The 17686-nt window shown below is 43.2% G+C and overlaps 1 protein-coding gene across 1 annotated transcript in view; it reads left to right on the top strand.

The window, feature by feature from the left end:
- Positions 1–15243, top strand: part of PTCHD1 (patched domain containing 1) — a 32178-nt gene extending 16935 nt beyond the window's left edge. The window contains exon 3 of the mRNA XM_035542311.2: positions 11884–15243. Coding sequence (XP_035398204.1) covers positions 11884–13538 — 1655 coding nt within the window. The 3' untranslated portion in view covers positions 13539–15243. The remainder of the gene's footprint in view (positions 1–11883) is intronic.
- The last annotated feature ends 2443 nt before the right edge of the window (positions 15244–17686 follow it).

The raw sequence follows: 17686 nt of genomic DNA, 5'->3' as shown, positions 1-17686 counted from the left end.
GGCAGCTCTTGCCACGTGGCAGCAGCGCCTCGATATTCGGTGGGAGGGTGCCCAGGGGCAGGAGGAAGAGGCCAGCGGTGCCTGATGCTTTGGGAGGTACCCGATAGTTCCCCGTGCTTGATGATGGGAGCGACACGGAGCGCTAGGGGTGTGCGAGGACTGCGGGGTTAGAACCGTGAAGGCAGCAAGCCGCTGAACCAAGCAGCCGACAGCCAGTGTGGAGACCCCAGGGGGATGAGGGTGCTCAGGACAGCAGGGCTCAAGCCCCCTGTGCAGCTTGTAAAGTGCCAGCCCCACTCCTTCGGATTTAGGGAAGAACGTGCTAGTAGGGAATTGAGACATGCCAGGTTGGAAGCCCTAAAAGCATTCATTATCTCCCCTATCAAGCACCCAAGTGTTTGCTATATTCAATAAAACCAAAGTGTCAACATCGGTTACATACAGAGGGTTACAAAGAGAAAGAAACAGCTCCTGCACAGGTCTCCCAGGTGCCCTTCAGTCCACACGTAAAGGTAACAAACAGATGTTTGACTTTGTATAGCACTTTTCCACCAATTTTTATGTTGTCAGCTAATAAAAATGTGAAGCGTGCCGAGCCTCTCTTGTCTTTATTCCCCACACTGAGCTCTCTCGCTCCCCTTGTCAGCCTGCCTTTCCTGTCCCTGCCTGCTGGGAGAGACGTGTTCCTCAGCTAGGAGCATCACCCCTAGCACTGCCCCCCGTCCCTTTCTCCTCCTGTTTGTCCCATTGCATTTTGGGGCAACTCCCTCCAGTAAATCTCTCCCATTTCCCTGTTCCAGGCATAGCATCTCCTCCCTCATCCCTGCACAGCTCTCAGGGTGTTTTGGTCCCCCCAGGCTTCATCTTTTTCTCCTCAGCCACAGCTGTGCCCATTGCCCTGACCCTTTTCCTGATATTCTTCAGTAGCATCCTTGGCTCTCGAACAGTTCCCCAGGAGTGCCCTGGAAGTGTATTGTGGGTTTTTTTGTCACTCCATCTGCTCAGCTTTCCCAATTCAATCCCGCGCAGCTCAATTTTACACCTAATCAATTTGTGTTTTCCTCCTTTTATTCCCCTTGAATAAATAAACTAACAGAATTATCTGGTTTTATCTACTCTGAGTAGATTCCCAGGCATGCAGTTTTCCTAGCTGTTCCTCTCTCTTCTCCTTTTGCTCTCCTCTCCTCAGTCCCCGCCTCACTTCTCTAAGCAGTCACGCATCTCCTGCAGACCCTCAGACACCACCTGCCATTTCTGTCCCTGGAGGGGAAGAGCAGAAGTAGGCCACCAGGTCACCCTGCTCCTCAGACTACCACAGTCCTCTCACCAAAGTCACCACTTTCCCCCCGAGGCGAGCTGATCAACCACCTCCTCTACCTGCCGGTCTCCCTCGCTCCAGTTCTCCTCCTGACGGATCTGTCGCCCCAAATCCACCGAGGAACCCAAACACCAAGAAGCCACTAAGGCACAGGAGGGAAATAGGCTTAAGATACACTTGGTGGTGGGGTGTCTAAAACACCGTCACACCGATACTTCCCCCTGCGGTGCAAGAACTGCACGTGAGGCCAGCAAAGCCTTGGTGGCACAGCCCCCTGCATCCATGTTCCCCCCTCACCACCTCAAACCTCAGTGACATTCTCACATACGTATGTGCTCCTTGGTTTCAGGGGAGTATCGGTGACTCAGGAAATACAATGCTTTTTGGAAAAGAGGAGCTGTATTTATACCAAGTCAGTCCAGAGAACAGTTTAATGCTGAAACCAAGTGCTGTGCAAGCGTGGAATGAGACCAGGTGTTTCCTATGGACTGGTGGTGCTCCAACATGCATTTCTTTCATATGAGAAGTGTGTTGCAGGGGATGCAGTGCATTTAATGAGCATTTATTTAGGCAGAAAGTAGCAGAAAGTTGTTATACTTTTGCTGTCCGTATTCTTTTAACTAGAGGGAAGTCAGTGTTTGTTTAATGGAAGGGCCTGTCAGTCAGAGATACTGTGAATTTGCCTGGCTTTGACATCTTGAGACCTTCACTGCTTCAAGTAGTGAAGTCCCTCAAGAGAACCTTCCTCATATATGAAAATATATTTGAAGCTCCCCAGTTAAAAATAAATAAATAAATAATTAACCTTTTACTAGGAAAGTTTGTGTTATATTTTTCATACCAGACTCAGCTGGTCCCTGAAGACCTAGGGAAGGTCAGGAGGAGTTGATATGATTTTTCATTTTAGGTCTTTGTTGTGAGAGAGGTGGTGCCCATTTAGTGCCTCTCATTAACAACACTCCCAGGTAGGCAATAGCCAAGAGGCACATGTGGCAGGGGGCTGTCATTTTTGGGTGGTGAGACCTCGGCATGCTGGAGCAGGACACTGGTGGAAATGGATTAAGTTAAGCTAAATTGGAATAAGTTATATCTGGGTGCTTGGTGGAAGGTCCAGGCTGAGTTCTAAACTTGTAATTGTTTTTCTGTCTGACCCCACTCCCCCTTTTTTCTTTTTTGATCAGTAGAAATAATACTTCATATGTGCTCTAACTGATGTTCTGCAAGTTTTTGAGCACTGAGTTTCACATGTGGTTGATCTGTATCTTATGAGTAAGAGTAATGGCAAACATTGCCTAAAGAGGAGAATTTAAGACTATGCCTGAGTTTTGGTTTCAGCTTTCTCACCAGAAAAGGGTAATTTGAATTGCAGTCAACTAATCCAAATTCCACTGGGCTAAGTTCCACTAGGAAAGATCTCCTAGAAGCGAATGATATTCTGGTTTGTGGGCTTAGAAATGTAAAACAGATTTAAAATCTGATTTTGCCCCGCATATACTGATTCTATCTTACTCTGCCTTCAGTAGCTGCTAGCTATGGCATGTCACTTGGCTATTCTGTAACGCAGTAAGTGTAAACCTTTCACAGATTGCAGGTAGCTTTCATTTACCTTTAAGTAATTGTTTTTTGTGTTTTTTTTGTTGTTGTTTTTTTCAAACGGTGCACGTGAAATCTGTCAAAAACTCACTTCACGGGGAAAATCAGGTTGCAGTTTTGCCTGCTGATATGACTCAAAGCATGTCAGACACGAGGCAAGCCCAGTAACACGTAACACCTAACTCCACATCTGACAGCCCCTGTGGCCAGCGAGGCTCGAGGTCCGTGCATCTTGGGGAAGCCCATCTCACCAGCCACATCTGCCCTTTCTTTGCTACCCCAGTACCAGATTTCACCCTTCCAAGCAGCTGCCCCGGTGCAGAGGGTGGTCCTGGCAGCCCGTGCATGCCCCAGGGTCCTGTGCCCTCCTCCCTGTGCCGTCCTCCACCCAGCCAAACGAAGCACTTCATAGATGAGCGTGCCGCACAGACGTAAATATTCCAACAGCTAACATCAGATTTCACTGACACTCAGCTCCTTCCATCGCGCTGAGTGAAATATGACTTTTAACTTTTGCCAGGTCTTTTACGAAAACACAGGAAAGCAAGTCACACGTCTAAACAGACTTGACAGCCTGTTATTTAAACGCCAAAACAAGCCTTTACCCTTTCTTAAGTGGAATTAAATATTCACTTTAAATCTAAAAGTAGATTTTGAACCATAACTTGCTTTGCTTATCTGTCTCAAAATAAAAAAGCCACTCAAGTTTTCTCTCAAATGTATTTCTGTTTCTAAAAAGTGCTTATCTGACATTCTTGCTACAACTGTAAAAACAAAAACTCAAATATTACACTCTTTCAATACTAAAAAAGGATGATCCAAGCAAAAAAAAACAGCACTTTCCCAAAGCCTAAATCAGTATTTTTAACTCTATTGAAATCAATGGTACAATTCAAGATTAACCATGTACTTTCTGAGTTACCCATATAATCATTATAATAGGAGATCATTGATTGGAGTTGAATTTGATGGGGTTTAAAAAAAATAATTTGAAAATGCAATATTAAGTGAGAAGATTGCTTTTTATAATGAATAGCTTTAAAATGCACACAGTCCAAAAATAAAAAGTGGCTAATGATCTTACTGCCATTGCTGATTAGGGATCATGGCAAGAAGAGGACTATGAATACTGAGGCATTGTTTAGTTCTAGTCATTAAAAATTCTTTTGTTCTTTGTTTATCTTCCCCTTAGTAGGTAGAAAAATGACGGGAATAACCAAATCTGTCTTGTGTGTATGTGTGTTTCTTCAGAGCTAAGGACTTCTATCTAGAATGATTTTAGTTTAACTTGTATTATATAGAGCATGCTCGTAAAATTAGCTTGTGAATTGCACTGGTTTCTAAAACATGTGCCCGTCATTGCTTGTTTGCCAAGATGAAAGATGATGTTGGGGAGTTTGTAAGTGGGACACGTCACGTACCCCAGGGATCACTGGTCGTGAGTATTTACAGCGAGACAGAGAGCGTGAGAGTGCTTTCTTTCCATCAGGGTATCCTTTGTGCAAATGTGCACATAGTGAGAAAGCGTGATTCAGAAAGGGTGAAGCCTGACCAAAACAGGCTGTTTCACAAAAGAGCAGAGGGAGCTAATCCTGTGCTGCATTTCCAAGAGTTATGTTTAGAAACAGAGAGAAGGTGGGATATTATGTCAGACGTTCGCTGCCAGAAAGCTGGGATCAGAACGAAGGTGGGGCCGCAGATCTGTGTGGGTGTCATGAGCAAGCTAGCCCCTTTTACTCTGTGCTTGGAGGCACTGCGCGAGACCCGAATGAGGCAGAAACCTTGTGCTGGGCTGCAAGACGCACACTGCTCTACTGCCTACGCATCGAGCAAGCTGAGCGCAGGCTTAGCAGCCCAGAGAGTCTTTCTGCAGGATCTAAAACTAAAAATAACGCTGTGGTCTCCTAGCATAAAGCACCAGCTGAAGATTTCATCTCTGCGTGCAGCAGCCCGTGCTGCATGGTGTGCGGGGACATCTCTGCATTGCTGTGCTCCCGTGGGCACAGCCACCCACAGCTGTGAAACACAACGGATACTTCCAGCTTAGTATTAAACATTTCTCTTTGTTTCCTGCCAAGTAGATACAGCACAAAGCAGAACTGATAGGCTCTCAGGGGTCTGAGGCAGGTTTTTGTCTGCTGTGAATATACCAAGATGCTCACGTTTGTGGTCCCGGTAGTAAGCCAAGGGATACATGGACCTGCCTGGGGCTTTCTGGCTGGGATGAGTGGTACTGCTGTAAGCGTGTCTGGGGAGATCAGCCCCAGCAACTGAGGGGGAATGGCTAATATACAGAGGTAAAGTGATCCCAGAGGTCGGTCTGCTGGTATCACGCCTAAATGCCCAGCAGACTGACATATCTAATCTCGGAAAGTATGCTTCTCTTTTGGGGAAGACCCCAAATCAGATGTTAACATCTGCAGGCGTAGCACACCTTATTGATATAGGTGTAAAAAGCAGCAGTCGTTAAGAAAATAATTGCAAATACAGGTGTCCTGAGACACACACTGCGTGCTGCCAGGGGACATGCTGCGTGCATGCCAGGGGCTCACAGGAGCCCCATATAGTGTGTTAGTATCCTATGGGATATTAGTGGCCTATAGGATGTTACTCTACACTGAAGCGGGCCCCCAGAAACATGCAGGCAAGCGAAGGGCAAGCAAGTGGGACACGCAGGGTGTTTTCTTTGCTCTGCAGGACTGCTTGGGACAGCCGTGTCTGCATGCTTTGGGATGCCCAGATGTGAAATGTGCCATTCAGGGGCCACCAAGTTAGGCCTTGGTTGGAATAACTCCTGTTTGTTGCAGCAGCATGCTGACAATTCAGCTGGTCAGCTCAACCCGTGCCACCAAATTGTGATAAACTTGGTGAGACCTGTAGTGCGAACTAGTCTTGCTTCTGATTCTCTTTGCATGCTGAAGGGTGTGGATTTGGTAGTTATTTTAGTGGTATGAAGCCAGATGTTGGCTTCAGCTGGATGCAAATGCTCTTGGTCTGCCTGCACATTCAGCAGCACTCGGAAGCTGCTACGTGTTCCCAGTTAACATTGTGCCTGCCGGGAGAGGCCGCATGAGGCAGGTCACCCTTCTACTCAGCAACTGGTTGGTTACAGCTCCTGTGACACAGGGAGTCTGGATTAGCAGCTTCACCTGGCTTTTTGTAAAATGGGAGCTGATGAGCTCGCTGGTCTAGCTGGAAAAAAATAAGTCAGCAGAGGGAAATTGTCTCAGCCTCTTTGTTGACATTACTGTGGAAAGCAATCACAAAGCTGAGCGGTGTGCGTTGTTATTTTTAATATTGTCAGCTAGGAAAATTCATTGCACCTTCATTATATCATATGTTATTACAGATATCATTTTGGAAAGGGCAATTCCTGTGGTATGATGCTGATCTCCTGTCTACTAATTTTGCACAAGTGCAGTTCCTGAGAGCTTGTCTACGCCCGCAGTAAGCCAGGATATGAATTTATAGCATCCTAGCTATTCCATGTTAATTCACCCAGTGTTTGTCTCCGTGGGTGATATTCCACTCCACTTTGAATGTGAATCAAGTTGTCCTTCACAGGTTTCCTTGTGCTTTCTTTCCACAAAGAAAGCTGGTGTAAAATAGCTCGTGCTCTGTAAATTCACACACTTCCTCACTGCACACTAAATTCCTCTTGCAGACAAGTGCTCCCATTCACTGGGGTGATTTCAGACTTAAATCAACCCAAGTGAGACCTCATTCGTCCAGCTGAACCGATTGTGTTGCAAGGATGGAGCCATTACAATACAGGCAAAAACCTTAAATCAAAATCCAGACTTAACCCCAGCAACACCCCTGCTTCCACGTCAGGTTTTGCTGATCCAGTTCACGAGGACACAGTCATGCATCCTACCATGACTCCTTCCCATTTTCAGCCTGCCTTTCATGCCATCAGTGTCAGGAAAACAGCTCAGATTTAAAAAAAAAAAAAAATGCTGTGGATGTTTCTAATCCTGGTCGTCCCTTTAGTAGGGATGTTGCAGAAGCAGGTGACTTGGTAGCAGTGACTTGGGGTGGTGAGGAACAGAAGAGCCTGGGCAGGGGGAAGGAGCAGCCTGCAGCATCAGGAGTACAGTTTGCCTGCACCAGTGCTGTGTGAGTCTGAATTTGGCAGGTGGTGGGCATCATCCATACTGGTGCAGCATTCAGCCCAACCAGGGCGGAGGTCGATCAGTATTCGTGCTTTGTGTGCAAGTGCCTTAAAATGAGATGAATGAAATTAATTGCCCATGAAACGCCACCTTCCAAAGGAAGCATGGAAGAATGCAACTTCAGAGCCTTTAAGGGAGATGTTGATGGGGAGGTTTTGCCCAGGTATCAAACACAGGCACACACAGGCACACAACCTTCCAAAGAGCAAGAACAAATGATGAGACCCACAGTGTGCTGTTATTCTGTTCCTTTGTAGATGCGTAAAACTGTAAGAAAAGGAACCAAAACTTCATTTTCAGTCATTCCCCTTACTTTCTCTTACTGAAAAAGTCTATTTGAATACATAGCCTTCCTCTGACTGTGATAAGATCAAAACCCCAAAACCTCGCTTACTTTTAGTGCAAAACTGAACATGTCCTTGAAACAGAAGGAAAGCTAGCAGCAGCCTGGGTTTCAGGGAAGCAATTAAGGCAAGCAAACAGAGCTGGGCTGTGGCTGCGGTGGTGGGGAAGTGGCTTCACTGCTCTGCCACGGGCTCTGGGATGCTGTAAATCCCATCTCCCCTCGGTGCTTCGGTATTGCCATTCAGCAGGCAGGAACCAAGCCAGCCTCAAGCCCCAGCTGCTGATGCCACTTGCTTGAACAACCACTTAGCAGGTGAAAGGATGCATCTCTTTTTTTGATATTTTAAAATGGTACTAAAAGGAATGGTCACAGTGCCTGGACATAAGTACTGTTTAAAATTAGATAAGCAATGATAATACTAAGCAACAGAAATTTTTGCCTTAGCTTTCACAACTCCCTATAAGCTTTTTTTCTCTTATGCATGCTCTCCATTGATTTTGCAGAGCATGTGTAATTGCAAGACTTGATCCTGAAGGAGGCTAATGAAACTTTTTATAGCACTTTCAGGTTACCCATAAAAGCACAGTATTTAAGCTAGGAATCATTTATTGTTTTTATTACTGGTATTGTTATTAGTTTCTAAAATTAAAGATAGCCTACTTCAGCATGTGCAATAATTAAGCTCCTCCAAAATAACAGATAACGATAGCTATGCTCTGTGTTTTCTTTGTCTGCAAAAGCCAGAATTTCTGCCCTCAGTCATTCAAGACACGTGGCAGGGGTATCTTCTACAATGCAAAGTAGTAGAAAATACCAGTAAGGAAAAAAAGAATTTGGTCCCCCTCTTCTCCAATACCCTTCTCATATTCCCCTAACATTTTCATTTGCCCATTCAGAACCTCTTTTAATTTAAAAATAAATAAATTAAAAAAAAAAAAAAGTCTTTCCTTGTACTCCTTGTTCTCAGTGCATAGTTGTACAGCCTGACTGTAGGGGACGACGAGTGAATCATAATAGCAAATGTCAACAGGAAAAGATCTCCAATAGCCCATTAGCTGTTTGAGTTCATATTTGTTATTTACTGAGTGACAGTGAATAATGAACAAATTGCTGTAAATCATTACAGATTTGTGGCTAAGTCGCTAGTAAAAAGGGAAAATCGGTTAAAGTAATTACATAATGTATTTGCAAGGAAAAAATTGCCTTATTCTCGTTAATATTATATAGGTTAGACACAGCACTAGCAAGAGGAATAAAAGTAATTGGTGCAAATCAGTTAAGGACACAAAAAAATAGAAAAGGAAATGACAGGAGAGTGAAACAAATTCTTGCAAAATGCCTCAATGGACCTATCTGCCCTAATCTCGGTGACTGAGACCTGTACAAGCATCAGCAAGTTAGACAACGCTGGAGATAGGCACCCCAAGCTGTGCTTGTAATCAGTAGCTAGAGGAGTAAATTAAGTTAGGTAAATCCCCTGCTAGTTAAACAAGGCTAATCTTTGGACTGCCATGCCTAATTTGTGTACAAGTTCAGGTTTCATTTTTTTCTCCTATCATACTGGATTGGGTCAGTAGTGCTGCTGATGCAAAAAGCATGCAGGTTTGCTTGTCATGCAGGCATGCCTTCCTAAAAGTAAATTACAACTCTGTAGCTGTTATACACATGGGCAGACAAGTCAGAGATTGTACAATCGAAGGAAAATACCAATTCCCAGAACACAGACCCGTGTAGGGAGCAACAAAAGGGACCGATCCTAAAATAGAACGGTATCTCACTGTTTTTCCGTTGGCCTTGTGGAGCACATGCGGGGACGTCTCTTTGTGCCTTTGCTTGAAACGTTCTCCAAATCAGATTCCATTTTAGGTTAGTCCCGAAGACGATGTAAGATGAAGTGGTGTCCCAGAGTGTTCTTTGTTTCCTCCTTAAAGACAACATGTTGTATCAGGGGTCACTCTTATCAGACATTATGCAAAATCTTATGACTTAAAAAGTCCTGCTCAGCATCTGATTTAATTAGCTCTATTTTTTTTTTTCATTGCAAAGTCAAAGGCTTTCCAAATTAATGCAGCTATCTGAATATTTTTAGGCAGTAGCCTGTTAATGCTGAAATGTTGTTTTGCAAAAACATGTTATAACTAAAGCTCATGATGGAAGTAATTTGTAATATTCAATGACCTCATTTTATACTGTTTTGCTCACGAGAAGCTAATGCATATGATGCCATGTGAAACTCTCAGACAAGCCTGTCTGCAGGACTTACGGGAGCCATAAATGGATTAAACCTCTCACTCCCTGCTTTGGCAAGTGATCAGTTACATTTAAATAAAGGTCAGTCTGTCTTTACAAAGAACACACTGGAAGCAAGCTTAATAGCTTTCCCTTCTGAGCCTAGAACATAACTATTTGAAGTATAATTAACAACGGGGTGCCAGTCACTGATTGTGCTTTTTGCTTCGTTTTACGTCTGGGGAGTTCCAGTATTCCCCATTAGTTTTAAGAGGGGTCACAGTGCTAGTTATCAAATTGACAGTCTTGACCTGGCCCTGTAAAACATTGTTTGGGACAATTCAGATGAATGCCAAATGCCATACCAAGACCAGAACCATGACACTGCTACAAATTGGACACTTGTGTTCTGTGCCATGACTCCAAATAACAGGGCGGGTACGACATCTGCCAGGCATGAGGGCACAGACTTGCTTACTCTAAATACTAGGTGACCGTGATAAGGAAGTACACCAGCTGTCCTATTATCTCATCTTATGAGCTCTATATTTTGGACTCCTTATAAAATACCCAATTCCCATTCTTTTCAGCATTAACAGAGTGACCATGCCTGCCATCTGTTAAAATGTAGGTAGGATATTCTTTGCAAGAAGGGTGGAGTGAATTGGAGACAAAAGGTACTGACCACAAAAGGGTTATTTTGTCAAGTGAATTAAACATTTAGCCCATGTGAGGAACTTAAGAGTAAACAAGGTATGTTCTTGAGAATACTTCGTTCGTTTGGGGGGTTCTTGACCGGTATTTGTAGCCCTTGTGGCAAAAGTGATAATCATCTATCATGAAGAGAACATAGCTGATAGAGCAATTTTGGTAGTCTGCAGACAGCCTGAAATCCTAATGGAGATCTGTGAATTACCTTGCCCTGGCTGACTGGAGCACCAACTTCAGCAGTCCAGTGACTGCACTTCAGTGTCATCGGCAAGTAATTCCGCTCTGATCATTTCATCTAATGTTATCAGGGAGTGGGTAAGAGCAAAACACCGTGGACTGGCTTTTGAGAACTTCTGAAGATAATGCAAGAGCTGACAGGAGAGGTAAGGAGGGGAGGACAGGAGAAACAGCAAAAGAATAAGGAGGAAGAGAAATTAAAAGGCAGAGAAGAGGATGGGATTAGATAGAAAGGATCTATTAAGTAAAGATGAACATGATGTGAAGTATCACAAAAAAAATAACAAAGCCTTACATTCTGGTTGTGATACAAAGACTGTATTTTTCCTTTCACCTCTGTGTAGAAGTTCAACCTACTTTCATCTCATCCACTCTCATCTGATACCTTGCCTGATGACTGTATTCCCAGCTCAAGTCCGCTAAGAGTGAGCAGAGGTCTGTATCCCCAGAATGCGTCTTTGTTATTGATCATAAAATAGAAGCCAAAAGAGGAGGATGGCCAACCAGAAGTTAAAATAAAACCATGCACTTTTCCCAGTTTACCTGCACTTTCGGGTTACACACAGGATTTCAGGTCTGCTGGTCATTACTTCCTTTCATGAATGTTATGTTCATTTTAAGAGTTAATTAAATAAATTACAAAATATAGGAAATGCCAAGAGAAATAGAGCTACATTTGGTTTTACGTACCACCATTCTGCGTCTCTAAAAGCTATTTGTGCTTTTTTGTTTGTTTCATTTCTAGGATTTCTTTTTCCTGAAAAAAAAAATGCATAGGAAGTGCAGAAGTCAGTGACTGAGTTACTTGACAGTGTTCAGCTTACATGAAGGTTTCATTCTTTTGCAGTCTTTCTACAAAGCAGCCAACTAAAGCTCTGCTTCCAACATAGGCACTTCAAGGTCATATTTCTTTGTTTCCACCACAGGTCAGATCCCATCACCAGGAAAAACTAATTTCAAAGCATCTTCCATCACAGGCACTCCAAGATATTGAAATGAAACAGCCAGCCAGAGAAAATACTTTTTCTTTAACCCATCAACCCTGCGTCAGTGAAGCAGAACTCTCCTCCAGCTCTGGCAGGTTTGCTAGTCAGGTAGCAAATGCGCTTCGGTGGCTTAGACCTCCATAATATTTTCTCTCTCCTGCAGGATGTTTACTTCAAGAGTTGTTAAAAGACAGATGCATCTACTCTGAGCCTTTTAGCATGTCCACGTTACGTTATTCCACATGTTGATTTGAGTACTTTAAACACTTGCTTTGTTCTCTATTGTAGGTCATGGGTTATATGGGACATTTGAAATGTTGTCCTCCTGGAGAAAAACTAGAGAAGACCAACATGTTAAAGAGAGGACTGCAGCCGTATTTGCAGATTCCATGCTCTCGTTTTCTCTCACCACTGCCATGTACCTGGTCACTTTTGGAATAGGTGCCAGTCCCTTCACTAACATTGAAGCAGCCAGGATTTTCTGCTGCAATTCTTGTATTGCAATTTTCTTCAACTACCTCTATGTACTCTCCTTTTATGGTTCCAGCTTGGTGTTTACTGGCTACATAGAAAACAACTACCAGCATAGTATCTTCTGTAGAAAGGTACCAAAGCCAGAGGTATTGCAAGAGAAGCCTGCATGGTATAGGTTTCTTCTGACAGCCAGATTCAGCGAGGACACGACAGATTCAGAGGAAACGAACACCTACGAGAGTCATCTTTTGGTGTGGTTCCTTAAACGTTATTATTGTGACTGGATAACAAACACTTATGTCAAGCCTTTTGTAGTTCTCTTTTACCTTGTTTATATTTCCTTTGCCTTAATGGGCTACCTGCAGGTCAGTGAAGGGTCAGACCTGAGCAACATCGTAGCGACCGCCACACGGACCATTGAGTATACTACTGCCCAGCAGAAGTATTTCAGTAACTACAGCCCGGTGATTGGGTTCTACATCTATGAGTCGATAGAGTACTGGAACACCAGTGTCCAGGAGGACGTGCTGGAGTATACCAAGGGCTTTGTGAGGATATCTTGGTTTGAGAGCTACTTAAATTACCTTAGGAAACTCAACATATCTACCGGCTTGCCCAAGAAAAATTTCACTGATATGTTGAGGAACTCCTTCTTGAAGGCCCCTCAGTTTGCCCATTTTTCAGAGGATATCATCTTTTCCAAGAAATACAATAACGAAGTTGATGTTGTGGCCTCCAGGATGTTCTTGGTGGCCAAGACAATGGAAACCAAGAGGGAAGAACTTTACGACCTCCTGGAGACCCTGAGGAAGCTCTCTCTCACCTCCAAGGTGAAATTCATCGTTTTCAATCCATCATTTGTGTACATGGACCGTTATGCCTCTTCAGTGGGAGCCCCCTTACAAAACTCCTGCATTAGTGCTTTATTTCTGCTCTTCTTCTCTGCATTCCTGGTGGCAGACTCTCTGATCAATGTCTGGCTCACTCTAACTGTTGCCTCGGTTGAGTTTGGAGTTATAGGTTTTATGACCTTGTGGAAAGTGGAACTAGATTGTATTTCTGTGTTGTGCTTAATTTACGGAATTAATTACACAATTGACAACTGTGCTCCACTGTTATCAACCTTTGTCCTGGGCAAAGAGTTCACAAGAACTAAATGGGTGAAAAATGCCCTGGAAGTGCATGGGGTAGCTATTTTGCAGAGCTACCTCTGCTATATTGTTGGTCTGATTCCTCTTGCAGCTGTGCCTTCAAATCTGACCCGTACACTGTTCAGGTGCTTGTTTTTAATAGCATTAGTCACCTTCTTTCACTGCTTTGCCATTTTACCTGTGATATTGACTTTCCTGCCACCGTCCAAGAAGAAGAGGAAAGAGAAGAAGAATCCTGAAAACCGTGACGAAATAGAGTGTGTCGAAATGGTGGATATGGATAGCACCCGAGTGGTTGACCAAATTACAACAGTCTAACTTGTTTGTTTGTTGCTTTTTTACACTAGGTCTTACTTAGAAAAACAAAAAAGAAAAAAAAAAAAAAAAAGAAACCAGTGCTGACCCAGTATCTGGGGAGAGAAAGAGGTTTGGAGGTTTCTCCTCCCCTCTCTAAGCTAAATCCAGGAATATTCAAAACAATGGGAGAAATTAAAACAAAAAAAAAAGAGCGGGGGGATTGTACCTTGATCAGCTCCTATAACAGGTATTACAAGAGAATTTGCACACCCATGCAATGAGGGGTTGAGTTTCAGAACATGAAGTAAGACCTAATGAGAGAGGTTGGGTTCCTAAGCAGTCTTCTGCATTGCCTGTACTGCAGATACTGCAATTATTGTTGCTAAACCCCATCAGATTGAAAGGTCAACTGTCAAGGCTGAAGTAGCACTAAGTGTTCGCTGGATGTAAAGGCTTTACAAACTTTCTGCACAGCAATAACTCAAGTCAGTGAGTCAGCTCTTATAGGTCTTAGCCATCACATTTAATTTTTCTTTCCTCCCCTAATCTAAACATTTATGCAAGACTGTATAACAGATAGCAAACTGTACTGGAAAAAAAAAGCAGTACACAGCAACCAAACAATTTCCAAACCCTTTTGTGTTATAAATCTTCTTTTTTTCCTAAAAATATCCTTATTTTAAAATGTAAATCATCCCATGTAACATTTTTAATCATGGTTTTATAGCTGTTTCTGTTTCTTATAAAAACAAAAAAGAAAAAAAAAATCCCAGTGACTCTGTCACTCTAGAAAATATATAATTCTATTTTATAAATGTCTCGCTACTAGGTAAACACATAACCTGCTTTACCAACTGTAATTTTGTTAGCACTCTACTAACACGTGCAAGTGGATCTAGCAGCGGACAGAAGACGGTGTACTGAATATTTCAGCACCAAAACACATGACACAAACCTCACGTATTAATATATCATCAAGAAAGTGAATGTTAGGGCTCTTTTACTGAGAGCCTATTTCAGGCCATTCACTGGTAATGCATACTAAGAGGATTAGTGGGTAGTTTTACGTAATGTATAACTTAATCCCTCGATCTTCCTAGAGTACTGGTAAAGCAATAGACCTTACAGCTATGGGCTCTTCCAAGAGATGTATACCATGAGAGTTGTACATAACAAACTGAAGGCTGGGACTGCAGTTTAGCAGTAGCAAGTTTAACAATGTCCCCAGAGAGCCCATATCAAAGGGGCCTATTGGAAACATCACATCTGAGAGGAAAGAGAAAGAAAAGAAAGAAAGAAAGAAAGAAAGAAAGAAAGAAAGAAAGAAAGAAAGAAAGAAAGAAAGAAAGAAAGAAAGAAAGAAAAAGAAAGAAAGAGGGAGAGAGAGAGACGAAGGAAGGAAGGAAGGAAGGAAGGAAGGAAGGAAGGAAGGAAGAAAAAGAAAGAAAAAGAAAGAAAGAAAGAAAGAAAGAAAGAAAGAAAGAAAGAAAAAGAGAAAGAAAGAGAAAGAAAGAAAGAGAGGGAGAGAAAGAGAGAGAGGAAGGAAGGAAGGAAGGAAGGAAGGAAGGAAGGAAGAAAAAGAAAGAAAAAGAAAGAAAGAGAAAAAGAAAGAAAGAGGGAGAGAAAGAGAGAGGAAGGAAGGAAGGAAGGAAGGAAAGAAGGAAGAAAAAAAGAAAGAAAAAGAAAAAGAAAGAGAAAGAAAGAAAGAAAAAGAAAGAAAGAAAGAAAGAAAGAAAGAAAGAAAGAAAGAAAGAAAGAAAAAGAAAGAAGGAAAGAAGGAAAGAAAGAAAGAAAGAAAAAAATTTATAAAGATTACATTATCAAGTCTTTTTGGAGCTGTGAGTTCTAAGTCAATAATTCCGTCAGCATCTGTGATGTGGAGTAATGCAGATAAAGAAGCATCTCTTCCCTCCTCCACCCCCTCCACCTTTCAGAACTACAAGTTTATTACTGTAAGGGTTTATTATGGGGTTGGACCCCCGTGGGGTTATGCAAGCCAGTTCTGTAGGTTTTTCTGGGAGTGCTCCAGCTATAAATGGACTGCGAACACCCGGCTGCAGGAAGCTGGCCTGTGTGTCGGGTGATCTCATGAATGTATGGGCCCAAGAGTGCTGTAAAAGTTTTCGGCAGCTGGCACAGTGCTTGCCTTAGCCGTGGTATCTGGAGGTGGGATGGGTATTGCAGGGGCTTGTGCTGCTGAGAGCACTGTGTCTCGGAGGCCGCCTGTGTTACACAGACCAATTATCTCATCTGTGGCTGCAGCTCCGGGGTATGCTTCATTGCGTGAAAATTCTCTAAAGCATCAAGTTCCGGCAACCCCCAGCTGCCCTGCACAAAATCCGCTAATGCCGCCATGTGAATATGAATTTTCAAGCAAAGAGATACTTCTAGAGCTTCCTTCCTGGAAGAAAAGATAACCAGATATTTTGCCTTCCTTGAGCAAAACGTTACTGACTAGCAAAACAAGTTGGCAGTGCAGCTGGCAACATTTGCTTTCCCCTGGATAACTCTCTTCTCTGACCAGAAGGGAAGGAAGCAGAGTCCAGGAATGCACAGGCTCTTTGCTTGAACAAACACCATTTGCTGTAGTAGCAACAGTAACAACAACTTCAGCCTTGGCAGAAGTCAGGCAGACACCTTGAAGACAGCCAAATGAATGTGAGGTGAGGGGAAAGACCTATTTCCTCTCTTTTCTTTAGACTCAGGCGTGGGACTATGTTTTCCAGACAGAAATCATTCCTCCAATGTACTTTCAGTGTAGATTTTCTGTGACGGCCATTATGTCATTTAAATAACAATTTCCCTATATCCTGGCTGCTCAAGAGGCAGCTGCAGTGACTTTTAAAATTCAGAGGGCATTAACAAATCAGTTGAGAGCTACAGAGAAATTGCAAACCATTTTTGGCAGTGGCAATCTACTGGCTTGTGGGACACCTGGAAACAGGAGATGTGTGAAAGAGGTGGTTTGTACATGGCAGAGAGGAATAAATACATAGCAAGCACTGATTTGACAACTCTTCTGTCCCTGATGTTATCACTTGCAAACTCAGGACACAAGGATGGCTGCCATAAACCTCCCACATCAAATTAAAATGCATAGATAGGACTGTCTTTAAAGAGATGTCTAAAGACAAGCTTGTAGTTTCATAGATCTCTCATTAAGTCTCGGCATGTGAGGCCTTCAGAGGTCTTCAAGGAAGGTGATAAAACCAGTGATAAAATCCCTCTTCTGTCTCCAAAACCATTGCAAAAAGAACATGGAGGCACTGCAATAGCAAAACACCACAGTACGCGCTTAGGCATCTGCAGAAGACAGGGTGAGAAGTCATGAAGCCCACATCTTTGCCCCAAGGAAGAGCCAACAATATTGAAGTCGTTTCTGAGGGATATTTGTTACAGCCCATTCTTAATGATCTTTTTAAAGGCAGATTCCTCCCCTACCAGGTTCCCCCTGTGCCATCTTGCCCCACCAGTAACTCATTCTGGCTGTCCACAACTGGGAGGGAGAAGAGGAGCCATGTCCCTCTCCACACAGAGAAGACCAGGCCAGGCCAGGCCAGACAAGGGACAGCTTCTGAAGCCTCCACACCCCTCAGAAACCCAAAGCAGAGCTAAAACTAACTTACCTACATGTCTCACCGTGTTTCACATCAAGTTGCCACTCTGTTCCCCATTTGCAGGCTTGGTGACATAAAGCCATGAAAAGGCTTAGGGTGTCCTCAGCCAAGGTCCATGAGATTCCTGCCTGAATCCTGATGTGTCTCAGAGAGACACCACATGCTCCTTCTCTACAGGTAGCTTGAATACCTCAGCATGAACCAGAAACGGCACCTTCTCAAGACTTCTCAGACTATGCTAACCCACTTTGGCCTTCCTTCCCTTTGACTTTTTCCTCTGGAGCAATTATCTTCACCAAAGTCAGTTGGTACTTGCTGCATCAGCTGATTAACAGGTGCAGATACTGTGCTCTGTTCTCAGCCCAAAGCACTCCAAATGGCTAACTGTACATAAGATTTTAACCTTACTGGTGAACCTCCATTTTGGAAGACTACCTAGGCTTAAGCAGTTTTGTCACATTCTTAAGTGTCTTTCTAGCCCAGGTTTCACTGTGGTTTTGTTTGCAATATAGACAACCCAATTTTTGTATAAATTTAGTGAGTAACAAATTA

Source organism: Cygnus atratus, chromosome 1 (assembly GCF_013377495.2).
Source record: "Cygnus atratus isolate AKBS03 ecotype Queensland, Australia chromosome 1, CAtr_DNAZoo_HiC_assembly, whole genome shotgun sequence".
Taxonomy (NCBI): domain Eukaryota; kingdom Metazoa; phylum Chordata; class Aves; order Anseriformes; family Anatidae; genus Cygnus; species Cygnus atratus.
The sequence above is the reverse complement of the archived record's forward strand: the minus strand, read 5'-3'. Positions and strand labels throughout refer to the sequence as shown.